This window comes from Gossypium arboreum, chromosome 1 (assembly GCF_025698485.1).
Source record: "Gossypium arboreum isolate Shixiya-1 chromosome 1, ASM2569848v2, whole genome shotgun sequence".
Classification (NCBI taxonomy): Eukaryota; Viridiplantae; Streptophyta; class Magnoliopsida; order Malvales; family Malvaceae; genus Gossypium; species Gossypium arboreum.
In genome coordinates this window covers 31,018,068-31,031,352 of record NC_069070.1, presented here as the reverse complement: position 1 = coordinate 31,031,352, position 13,285 = coordinate 31,018,068, and the positions used below count along the sequence as shown (strand labels likewise).

The window sequence follows — 13,285 nt, the reverse complement described above, 5'->3', positions numbered from 1 at the left end:
AGTACAGGGCTCTCTTTAACGAGTGTATGGCAAAGGGAATGTTAAGTAAGTACAAGACTTTTCATAGTAAGCATAGTAAGGTGACTATTTTATAACTAGATTGTCAATAAGTTTGTTAATGGTTTAATAGGCATTGATTGTTGTAACTGAATGCTAGGTTCTTATTTTATGTCTTCATTGTTTTCTTAACTAATAATTAGTTGATGTACTGATGAAAATTCTTTATTTAGCTTCAATTCATGGTTCTTTGGTTAATACTAAAATATTCTTCCCACGTGTTCATGTTGTTTCTCATCTAACTCGTATAAATAGAAAATGTACATTGCTATTTTTGCAGTTGAATTTTAGAGTAGCGGACTTGATGATAAAGCTTTTAGTTCAGATGATGATGAATTAGGCTTGCTGCATATTATGTATTATATATATATATATATATATATATATATATGTTATAGTGGTTGATGAATGCAGTTGCCCCATAATTTTTTGATGTCATAGGAAACAGGTTGACAATATGTTTGCAATGTGTTGACTGCTTCTATTAGGATTTTGTATAATTTTTTGATGTCATGTGAAACAGGTTGACAACATGTTCACAACTTGTTGACTACTTTTATTAGGATTTTGTATATAAATTACTAACTGCATTATTCAATGGTAGTTTTGTATTTATATGATCATTTTATGTTAATTATCTGTTCAATTAATTTTTTTCTCAAACTTTTCCAAACCCAATACATACAAATTTGCTCATATTTCGCCAAAATAGGCTCTTAAAATTTGGGGAAAAACGTTGTAAAAAAAAAATTAGACATGAGACAAAGATCTATCCTAACCTTTTTAAGTTTGCCTTAAACGAGTTTACCCTAACCTTTTTTAAGGTTGCCTTAAATGAGTTTATCCCAACTTTTTTTAAATTGCCTTGGAAAAGGTCTATCCCAACCTTTTTAAGGTTGCTTTAAATAGGTCTATCCCAATATCTTTAAGGTTGTCTTAAACGAGTCAATCCCAACCTTTTTAAAAGTTGCCTTAGATAAGATCTATCCTAACCTTTTTGAGGTTACCTTAGACGAGTCTATCCCAACCTTTTTAAGGTTGCTTTAGACAAGTCTATCCTAACCTTTTTTTAAGGTTGTCTTAAACAAGGTCTATCCTAACTTTTTTAAAAAGTTACCTTAGACTGATCTATCTCAACCTTTTTTAAAGGTTGCCTTAGCCAAGGTCTATCCCAACTTTGTTAAAAGGTTACCTTAGACTGGTCTATCCCAACCTTTTTTAAAAGTTGCCTTAGACAAGGTCTATTCCAACCTTTTTAAGGTTGCCTTAGACAATTCTATCCCAATATTTTTTAAAAGTTGTTATAAACCAGGTCTATCCCAACTTTTCTTAAAGGTTGTCTTAGACAGGGTCTATCCTAACTTTTTTAAAAGGTTATCTTAGACTGGTCTATCTCAACCTCTTTAAGGTTGCCTTAGACGAGTCTATACAAATCTTTTTCAAAGGTTGGCCTTGATTAGGTTTTTCCCAACCCTTTAATAAGGTTACTTATGTTGACTTATACCAACACTTTTTTAAAAGTGTCGCAGAGTCTATGCCAACTGTATTATAGACAACCTTTTTGGAAGCGTCGAGAGAAGTGTCGCGAAACCTATGCCAAACTTTTTTGCGTCGTCTTAGGTAAAAAAAAAGTGTCGTGGTAAGCTTGTTTTGTTGTAGTGGGTGCTTGGGTTGTCATCCTAGTTTGCGTAAAAAGGTTTGACTATGTCAAAAAAAAAAGATTATTGCATGATTAATTGAGAATAATACCTTGCAAATTTTAGTTCAAACTCAATTTAGTGAAATGATTTAATTTACATGTTTCAATTTTATGGACACTTGTTGATCAAACTAGGTATTTTGAGCACTTATTTATTTTTTTCCTATATTGTTTGCATTGATCATGGATGTGGAAAAAACGCTTGATTTCTAACGAGTTATTGAATAATTTCTAATATATGAAAGTACAATATGCTTGAGGGTAAGCATGAGCTAAGTAGGGGGATTTGATAGCTTGTTCATTTTGCACAATTTACATGTTCAACTTGATTTATTCTCGAATTAATCCCTGCTAATTGGTGCATTTTGTGTTTAAATATTGACAGGAACGAAATTCAGGCACTTTAAATCAGATACAAGCAAAGAAGGGATTAAATTGAAGCATGGGAAAGAGAAGAGGGATCGGATTGTAAATTTTGAGACATTTGAGGGGCTAGTAAGATTTTGACATTACAATAGCCAAAATTAGTAAATTAAGTCTGAAAATATTTTGAGTAGTTAGTAGTAGGTGGAAAAAACCAAAAATTAGTATGTGGATTTTGTAAATAGGTGAGGTGGTGTACTTGAAAACACACCTTGAATACATTGGAAATTGATTGGATTTAATACAATTATCCATTTTCTACCTTTTGGTCAAAACACCTGTAGCTTATTCTTTTTCATTCTACCAATTTTAGTTTCAATAGCTTTTAATTTCTTTATTGGCTTAATTATTTTCCAAGTCCCCTCCCTTTTCCATCAATCTCCACTACCATTTATTCTTTTGCCATAAAACAACAAAAACATGATTAATTTAATGCTTTACAAAATTCCAACTTACCTTTTGGCCGGTATTATTTCCGGCCAGGAATTGTGAGAAATGTATCCGCACTAAAGAATCATTCAAATCGGTATTCACCATCTCTTCGAAATATTGGGATTGACAAATTCATCCCTTAAAGTTAACTCGATTCCAATTCAAAGATTGCACGTTGGGTCAGCCATACTGTATTCAAATTTTCACCAAAAAGTTAAGGAGATTGTGATCAGATTTAAACGTCCTGTGCAGTTGATGCCGTTAATTTGAGTTGTGTTCTTCAGAACGCAAGACTATTGGGGTCTTGAATTGCGAACGTGTCTATTATGGTTAGACAAATTGGTAAGGGTTGGTTTGTAGGGCATACCGGAATCAACTACGAGAGGAAGAATTGGTGGTTAAGACGTTGTTAACTGCTATAACCAGCTTATTGTTTAGAGGAGAAAATTAAATTTCGAGGATCGATTCAAAAACCAGAATCCACTGAATTTAGAGCTAAGGTTTCCTAATTCTGTTTGCAAAAATCCAAATTCATTTTCTAATTTAATTTTACTTTCGATCTCTTTAATTGCTTATTTCTACTATCTTAATTATTTAATTTCTAGACATTGCCAACTCCCTTGATTTATTTAATTTATTTTTCAGCAGGTCCATTTAGAGTCGTAAGCACGACTATTGCCACGATTATCGGCTTGACCAAAATTCTATTCATAAGAAAAACACGGATGTTGAACATAATATCCAATCCCTGTGGACTTGATCCTACTACTCTTACTACTGTTTAGAGTTATTTTATTGTAGGAATTATTTTTGGTGGTTTCGATGTCCATCATGGAGTTGTATGCAATCCTAGAAATAGGAAGACATAAATCTACCGGATTAGTGCCAAATCTAATAGGGGAATCCATAGATCGAGTCAATGCGATAATAGAGGTTTTAATTAGAAAGAAAATTCAATTAATCAACCTAAAGTTAGTTGTTCTTAGTCTTGAAGAGAGATATTAACATAGTTTTAGAATTTCTATGAGTCAATATATTAAGTGAATAAATTGTTTAATTCAGATTGATAATGACAAATGTAGTCTAGGTGGATTCTTTCCTGAGTATTGTTTCGTTCCTTGGTTGTTAATCGATTATTTTCCTAATTTGTTTTTTTTCGTGTTCTGAGTTAATTATTTTAGTTAATTTTAATTTTAATCAATCATCTCAATTTGTTGTTTAAATAATAGAAAGACGGTAATTACTAGTACTTTTAGTCTTCGTGAAAATGATATCTTGCTCACCGTAGCTATACTACTTATCGATAGGTGCACTTGCCTTTGTCGTATTTTTAGTTGATTTCGTGGATATCAAGTTTTTGGCGCCGTTGTCGGTGATTAAAATATTAGGAAAATTTTGTTTCTATTAATTTAGCCATTTTTTATTTTAATATTTTTAATTTAATTTTTATATTCTAACTTTTTTTAATTCTAGCAACCATTGATTGGCTGACGTGGTAAATGGGTGGCACCAATCTCTTTGGCTCTACCAACTTTCATTATTCATTTCAAGTTATTTATGTACATAATAAAAAAGTGAGTAATTTTATAATTAATAAAAATTTTGACTTATTTCTCTCTCTATATATATATAAAACAAGTATGAGAATTTTGAATTGCAAAAGAAAATGTTTAAGAAAAGTTGAATTACGATTAACTTTTATATTTAATGGATGAATATTAGCATTTGAATGGTTGTGATTAATATATTAACCAGGTATTTGATCTAAGGAATATAAGATTATATTTTGTAATAAAATTACGAAAAAGTAGAATTACGTTTTATGATAGGATTACGAAATGTAAAATTACTAACAATATGTTACATTACTTTATTTGGTTCATTTAGTTGACATGTAATATTCAAATGTTTGGTTAACTATATGTAAAGTTACCTAACATATTTACTAAATTGTCATTGTTTTAGGTTTTTTATAATAAGATTAGTTCCGTTACTATTTTTTAGCCTCCATTCCTATAAAATTATGATAAATTATTACAAATATTACTTTTATTACAATTTATATATTAATAAGTAAATATATGATGTTGAAATAAATTTAAAAATCGTAGCTATAATAATTCATGAAAATTGATTGTGTTAAATATGACTCCTATTTTTAGTTAAATTTGAAAAATAATCTTTCAGTTAAACTCTGTTTATTTGTTTCAATCAAACACTCATTAGTTTAGATTATTTTATTATTATTTGACATATGAATTTAGCCTATAAATAGGCTCTTTTATAACCTTAGAAAAATACACCCATTAGAGATTAGAACTCATAACACATTTAGAGAATTTTGTGTTTACGTTTTGAGGGTTCTTTGTTTTCGAGTTTTCGGGATTTAGTCTTTATCTCCATCTTTTGTACTCTTTGTTCTTTTGCCATTATAGTAAAATTATATTTGCCCATTGTTTTTTATCCTCTTTGGAGGGGTTTTTCCACGTTAAATTTGTGTGTTCAATTTCTCAATTTATTCTACTATTTTTCTTATTCGTTGCTTAATCCGGTCGATCCTAACAGATTGCATCATCAACCATAATTATTATACTAATAAATAAAATATTAGAGTAAATATAATAATTATAATTTTAAAGTGTTCCACTGTAAAGAATTTTTTTAGTTAGTCTTAAATTTTATTTGAGAAAAAAAAGCTTAAATTTATTAAAATAATAAAATAAATAATGAATTGGTCTAAAATTTAAGATTATACTTGTAATCTAAGATAATATAATAAATGGATCATAATGAGATTACATCCTATATTATAACATTTTAGCACTATTTGAGAATGTAAGATTATGGAGTGACCGAAATATTGAGAATTCAAACAACATAATCTTATTATGGAATGTACAGGCTGTAAATGTAAAATTTAACCAACCAAGCGCACACTAAATGTCATAGACTAGATCCTAAACCCTAACATAGTTGTACATTAGTTAGGTTTTATGATCAAGTATAATCAATATGGTATTTATAAGTGTTTATATGTTGGGCAGGGCCGAAACTAGAAAATTTTTTCAGGGGGATCAAAATTAAATTGTAATTTTTACGATAGAAAAAATGTAATTGCACCATTTTAATAGACTATATATTTATAATTTTTAAAGGATTAAATCAAATTTTTATATTTTTAAAAGAGGCTAAAGTGAAATTTTATCTTTACTAATTTAAAATTTTAAAAATTTTAAAGGGCCATATGAAAATTTTTTCATTTTAGGAAGGGACGGGGCCCTTGTCAGCTTCCTAGTTTTGCCACTGATGTTGGGTCAGGTTGGGTTTAGGTTGACCTTATATACGTTATTAATATCATATATAATTGCTTAAGTTTAGCCCGACTCAAAATATGGATTTTAAAATATTTACCTAAGGTCGTTTATATTTTTGTAAATTACTAATTTGTGTTTGTTTAGGCTTACTTGTATCATTTTATTAATTTAAAAATATTATTTTATCAAATGTTAATATGTATTTCTTTTATTGTCATTATATATTTTATTTTATTAAAATTTTAAATATAAATAATTTATGATAATTTTTTATATTTACATTATGATATAATACATTTAGTTTTCATATAATATAAAATACATCATACATATTAATAGGGCGAAATGAAAGGAAAGTAAGGATCTTGTCCCTTAAAAATATTAAAATTATAGATAAATCCTTCAAAATTATAAAATTATAAGATAAAAAACATTTTAACCTTCTAAAAATTATAATTCAATTTTGACCTCTTAATTTTTTATTTTCTGACTTCACCCCTATATTTTTTTTATCAAGGTATTAACATATTACATTATAAATTATATAATACAAAAGCAAAGTATGGAAGGAAATTGAAATGTGAAATTGCAAAATTAGTATTGTTTGGTTCGTAGTTGACTGTGAGAGTTAAAAAGGCCCATACCAAGTGTTTCAAATTAGATTAAGATAGGTCATTCAAGGAAACATTCAGAATATGTATTCTTACAATTCCAAGAATTTCTTAAGTCATAATTTTCCCTTCACATATAATTCGATTTGGTATAGTGGAAACCATAATTCAAAACTAGTTATTACTACTACTAATAAAAATGGGTCACAACTTGAATATGGAAATGGAAGCGATTCTTTTTACTACATCAGCTTCTCTTCTTCCTCATATTCACTGCTCTTCTAAGCTTTCCCCGAGAAGAAAGCAAGAGCACCCACAAAGGGTGCATTAATATAAGTAGCTGGCTCAGATTGTTGGTAATTGTTACGATCATCAGCAAAGTTGTCTTTACTATCAGGTCCACCTATGACGGCTCCAACAAGGACGTTGGGATTAGGTGAGTTAGCGTAAAGGTATTGGAACCCATTGTTACAGTTGATACGATCAGGATGCGCCTTAATGGATGGAACCGATGAACCCCTATGGTGCACATGTTGTGGATATCTCTCTCCAAACCCAACCATGTATGACATTTTGGCTGGATTATCGCCTAAGATGTAGTCCACCTGCTTTTTTGCTTGTGCTATGAGGCTCTCAGCTGTTACAGTTGAAGTCCCACATGTGACGACTCCGCCGTTTGTACTGAGATATTTGGCGTATGTCAAGAGGAGGAAAGTTGTGGTTGTCACATATTGTAGATTGCTTTCACTAGCTTTGTAGAGAAGGCCCCCTGGTGTATATTGGGCTTGGAACCCTGATGATCCTGGAATTAGGGAGCAGATGTAGTTGTCTGAATGTGATTTGTATAATTGAAACTCTGATGTGCTTTTCTCCAAGAAGTCCTGTTAAGAATTAAAATCATTCGGAACTGGTTAAGTTTCGGGTTTGATGTTGATTCGGAGAGTCATGAAGGCTCGAGGACATACCTTGGAAAGAAGGACCTTTGTCCCAGCTCTCTTATCATCCCAACTGAAGGAGAAATCATCATTATCTGATCCCATGGTATGGCCATTGGATTGGATGTATGATAAGTACGAACTGTCCTGCGTCGCTCGATGCATCCATGAAGCTCCCCAAAGAAGCTCATCCTGCATGTTCAAACCAATTTGATCAATGAATCATGATTAATTTTCCAATGGAACATGAACCAAAAGTGTATTTCACTATTTCTTACTTGGTATCCAGAGTAAGAGCAGTAAAATGGGCAGACCACAGAATTCAGAGAGTCACTGTAAGACCCTCGGTACTTGTCTGCGAAATCGAAGACCTGCATTCATAAACAGAGGAGATTAGAAACATGAAAAGAACAAATGAGACTGTTAGTAATTTATGGATGCTTATTACATTTTTGGCAGTTTGAAGCAACTTGGCAGAGTAGGAAGGGTCGGAATCTTTAAACACTATCGAAGCTGCAGCCAATGCGGCAGCCGTCTCGGCTGCTACATCGGATCCTGGATTTTGAGCAGACACCTTGTATACATTGCGTGGGGTATCCATGTCTTCGGGTCTCTCCCAGCACTTGTGGTCCATGTTTGGATCTCCCACCTATAACATATCACAACAACATTGTAAAAAATGATTTTGTTATCTTCCCCGAAGTTTCAAAACTTTGAACACACTCACTTGAACGTATAAACTGTCAGGGGTAGCAGTTGCTGCTTTTAGAAGATAATCCGTGGCCCATCGGAGGGCAGTCTTTGCATTCCCAATCTGACTGTGCATTGAACCGCCAAATTCAATAACACTCCATGCCAACATTGTTGTGGTGAAGGCCATTGGAAGGCCAAACTTGACATTATCTCCAGCATCATAATAGCCACCCACAAGGTCCACGTGATAAGAAGCACCGTCGGACAAACCAGAGTTACCCCTCCATTTGAGGCGTTGATTAGACGGCAACGGACCCGACCGCTGTCCCTCAAAGAAAAGAATAGACTTTTCAAGAGCATCAGCGTAATCTCGAGAAGTGAAAGCAGTAGAAAGTAAACTAAGGGATAAAAAAGATGTACAAAGAATCAGCATTGTTATAGGAGCAGCCATTTTTTATAATTTGGCTCTTCTCGAATGGGTTATGGTGGTGGTGGGAATGTGTTAATAGCAAGGGGAGTTTATTTATAGGCAAAAAATAAGCAGGAAGTTGTGAGGTCGTTAGACGTTAAGGTGGAACCAAAAAGACAAGAAACATTCATGCAGCTCACGGGATCAACTGCGTAAATTTGGAGGATATGTTATTATGTTATGTTATGTTATGGGGACGACATTGAAAACTTGATCCAAACAAAGATATGGGAACATGGAAGGTCTTGGAACAGACACAAGAACCTAACTTATTGTTATCAATGTTGGGTCTCGTGTTAATAAAGTCTTTGTAATAGTAGAGAATGATAATATCCCTCACAAAAAGTCTTAGCAAATGCTGCGTGAATTAAGATCAACTTTTTTGCTGCCAAAATTAAGATAAACTTTTGATTATAAAATACCGTAATTAATGCCGTGTGAGTATTTTAATTTCCTTTTCGTAGAGAACATTATTTTGTCACTATCTATAAAGTCACGGATGCGTATAATAAAGCTGAGTCACATGAGACTCCAATGCTATTTAGTTCCACTAACTTTTGCGTGAACCATGAATCCCCAGCACTCATTTCTCTTTGCTCAAATTATGCGTTTGATACCCCTCAAATTCCAGATTTATTTCCCATATTAGTTTGGAGAGGAAGGGGCTTTGGCCTAATCTTCTCTCCCATATTCTAAGGAATATTTACAATCCTTTTTTCTTCTCATTTCTAGACGAATTGGACTAGTTTAGTTTAATTAGTTAAGAGTCCAAACAATAATCCCAAAATCATGTGATTGGCAGATACAAGAGACGCCCCTAAAATCGTAAAAAGGCTTCACCTGGTTGGTCAAGGAATTCAGAAATTTGTTGGCTAACGAATACTGCGGCTTTGATTTTGGAACCTCCTTCCTTCTTTTGTAGACTTTTCAGAGACCTAACCCATACAAACAATACTACTGTTTTTACTGTATCTCTACCCAAAATTTATCCCTAGCATGAGAACAGATTTTTGAGGGCTCTATTTTCTAAGCCTAGATGTGACCTTCGCCTACTTCCCTCAATTGGTTTTGTAATTAAAGGAACCAAGATGTGTGTCACATGTGTTTTTTTACTATTAACGATATTGAAAAATTCTTACCTACTTGGGATAATGCAACTCCCAGACATAATATGTTTACTCAATTTGCTAATGCTGTCTTCTAAGGGAATCAAAAGCAACTCCCCAACCTCAAAAGTCGTATGTCTTAAATTAATAAATGCAATTAGTGATCATGCTATAAAATAATATCATCAACTTCTTGTAGTTTTATAAATTAATTAGTAGTTGATATTTGATGAATTGGTATTAGAGCTGATCATGAGTCAGGTTGAGTCAGATTAAATAAAATTCTAGTCCCGTTTTTTAAGCCTGGGTCCGGCCTGGCTTGAAATATAAAATTATTAAGTCTGAGACTGACCTAGCCTAGTCCATATTAAATTCTTTTAGCTTATTTTATTAAATAAAAAAATTTTAAAATATAATAAATCAAATACATCTAAAAACATAAATGATACTAAAACAATTCTTAAAACAATATACAAATTGAAAGTGAAAGTGAAATTAGAAAAGTAAAGTTAAAAATTTAAAATGATTAAAAATAAAATAAAATATTTATTATATAATTCGGGCTGGCCCCGAGCCAAAAAAATATTGCCTGAGACTTGGCTCGTTTTTTAAACAGGCCTCTTTTTTTGTCCAAGCTCATTTTCGAGCCTATATTTTTACCGGAACCCTCCTATTTTTCGGACGGGCCATTAGGTCTAATTGATATTCAATAAATAAAATGATATGTTGTTAAAAGGGTTAATATTTAATGGTATAATTTTATATATCATTAATGAAATAAAATTAAGTGAATTTAGTTTTTAAAATTTATTTGATAATGCGTAAACATTTATTAATAGTTAATAAAACTATACACAACCACTACGTCAAATATTAAAAATATCATGAAGGCCACTATATTAGGTGCTAGATTGTATTTTGCCTATTTGTTAAAAAAATGAACAAATTAGTTTATATATATTAGATCAAAGAGCAAATCGGTCATTTCTATTAAAAGGTTAATTCATTTCTACTGTTAAAAACTGATATGGTTGACATAATAATCAAGCCACGTGTACCTTATGCTTACATACATAGATAAGTTTTTAACAAATAGAAATTGATAAAATTTTGAACAAAAGGATCAATTTACTCTTTGATCTAACATATAAAGACTCATTTGCTTATTTTTTTTGAGTAAAAGAAACAAAATGTATTCTGACACTTAATATAGAGACTTCCGTATTACCTTTACTTGTATAAAAATGACGTGGAATGAATTTAAATTAATTTTTTTTTATGAATTATGAATGAGTAGATTAATTAATTGTTTATAGAGGAAGCAGGATGGAGCTTCTTATGTTTATTGTTTTTGTTTGTTGCTGAAACAAACTTGTTGGGTGTAATAAACTTTTGCCTTTTTTTTCTCAAAAATTGGAAATGGGTTAACTTAAAATTAAAACTAAACGGCAAGCGGGTGTTTGGGTATCCAATAGTTGAGGGGTTGCGTGATCTTAGCCAAATCAGAGTTTATTTCTTTTTGTCTGGCTCACCCCTCTTCATCATCCACCACCTTTACATTTCTATACTAATCACCAATTCTTCCTTAAATTACTTTTAAACTATTCATACTCTAATTAATTATTTATTCTTTGATACATGAGTTTGATATTTTTTCTGATGTATTACTTGTAATAGAGTATTTGTATTTGATAAAAAGTTATACACTTTAATTAATATCTCAAAGTAACAATGTCAATTTTTACTGTTTAATTTGAATTTTAGAATTAATTTAATAAAATTTATAATTAACTAATAATATTAACAATTAACTTTTATCAAATCCACACCATATCTCATAAGTTAAACACTAATAATATTAGCAATTAACATTAATAAAATCAATCTTAAAACTCGAATTAAATACTAAGAAATTATCACCGTTATTTTTAGATACTAAAATATATAATTTTATCAAATATAAATACCATATTGAAAAAAAACACATATACCATATTAAAAATATAACAAACTTAAATTCCAAATGATATTCTTCAACAGTACAATATATCCATAAATTTATTCCAATCTACAATCTCCGGAGTATTAAAAAATGTGGCATGATTTTATATAAACAATGTTATTTTTATGGAAATAGGTAATATTAAATTATTTACACTTAATATATATAAATGTATTTGAACTTGATAACTTATATCTACTCGTATTTAAAATATTTTTGGACCTAACTAGCACCTAAACATGAAAATTGTAAGCCAACTTCATACTTTTAACAAACACTGTTAAAATAAATTAACATGGCGCTGGCGACCAATAACATAATGATGTGGTAGTCTCACGTTTTAATACGTGAAAAAAAAATCATAATTTTTTTTGGCTTTTTTACCCAAATAATATAAAAATAATTAATTAAGAAAAATGTATGAAAAACAAATTAATTACAAAAATAGGCATTTACTAAAGTGGTCTAACGATGCTGCCTGACAAGTTGACAGCACTAGACTGAAATGTGATAACTTAAAATATTCAGGGGCTTGATATGGAAATTTCCCCTTTTTGTTGGTAGCTGAAAAAAAAAGGGGTTTAAAAGTGCCACGACGGCACCAAACTTCATAAACCCCCTTGATTCATAAGTACAAAGCATACAAACGAGCCTACCATTTTTATACCTAATTTTGTCTAAATAAAATGATTTTATTATGAAATTTCAGAATAAGTTTTTGAAAGTTTAGAACCTCACTTGGTAGAGCATTCATAGGGAAATTTCATTGATTTGGGGTAAAAGGGGCCTGCTAATATATTTTATTCAAGTGAAAATTTGAACTCTTTGTAATGATTGAAACTTCATTATCTTTTCTTGCCGAATAATCTTGCAGGTAAGACCAAAAGAAGTGGCCATTTCATACGGTGAATCTGAATGAAATAGAAGCATCAATTCGTTCGGGTGAAACATCACTGTAGAAAATGAACAGAAATTGGAAAAGTTGTCGTTCTTCTGCCCATTTATAAGGTAGCAGTTAAGAGTCTGAGAAGTTGCAAGTTCCATATTTTTTCTGAAACCTCAAAGCATATTTTGAGCATGCTTGTGATGGGAAAAAAACATAAGAATACAGTATGTGTACTTGTATAAGTATGGTGTTGTTATTCCTTTATGAAAACTAGAGCAATTTAGCCGCTGAGAATAAAATAAAATAATAAGCAATGGGAGTTTATGAAGCAGTTTAGCCATTTACAGTTTGGTGCCGCCTGAAATCTTTTTTTCAGCTGCCAACAAAAAGGGAAAATTTATATATTAAGTCCCTGAATATTTTAAGTCATCATATTTTTGTCTAGTGCCATCAATTTATCAAGCGACTTCATCAAAATACTGTAGCAAATGTCTATTTTCATAATTAATCTGTTTTTTTTTACCTTTTTCGTAATTAATTATTATTTTTATATTATCTAAGTAAAAACTAAATTTTCTTATTTTTATCACGTGTCAAAATATAAACATACCATATACTATTATACTATTTGATCATTAACATCACGTAAGCATATTTT

General features: G+C 30.9%; 1 protein-coding gene across 1 annotated transcript; it reads right to left on the bottom strand.

Annotated features, from left to right (window-relative positions):
• Positions 1-6,600: 6,600 nt before the first annotated feature.
• On the bottom strand, positions 6,601-8,852 carry LOC108471071 (endoglucanase CX-like). Its single transcript, XM_017772645.2, has 5 exons — positions 8,199-8,852; positions 7,920-8,120; positions 7,750-7,842; positions 7,502-7,663; positions 6,601-7,417 (listed from the first exon to the last, which is right to left on the bottom strand). Exons 1-5 carry the CDS (start codon positions 8,613-8,615, stop codon positions 6,818-6,820), a joined length of 1,473 nt encoding a protein of 490 aa, XP_017628134.1. The 5' UTR covers positions 8,616-8,852; the 3' UTR covers positions 6,601-6,817.
• Between the last annotated feature and the right edge of the window lie 4,433 nt (positions 8,853-13,285).

Coding starts and splice junctions, on each gene's coding strand:
- LOC108471071 (XM_017772645.2), bottom strand. CDS start 8,615: ATGGCTGCTCCTATAACAATGCTGATTCTTTGTACATCTTTTTTATCC. Junction 8,121..8,198: donor CTGACAGTTTATACGTTCAA/GTGAGTGTGTTC, acceptor GATATGTTATAG/GTGGGAGATCCAAACATGGA. Junction 7,664..7,749: donor GCTCTTACTCTGGATACCAA/GTAAGAAATAGT, acceptor TTGAACATGCAG/GATGAGCTTCTTTGGGGAGC.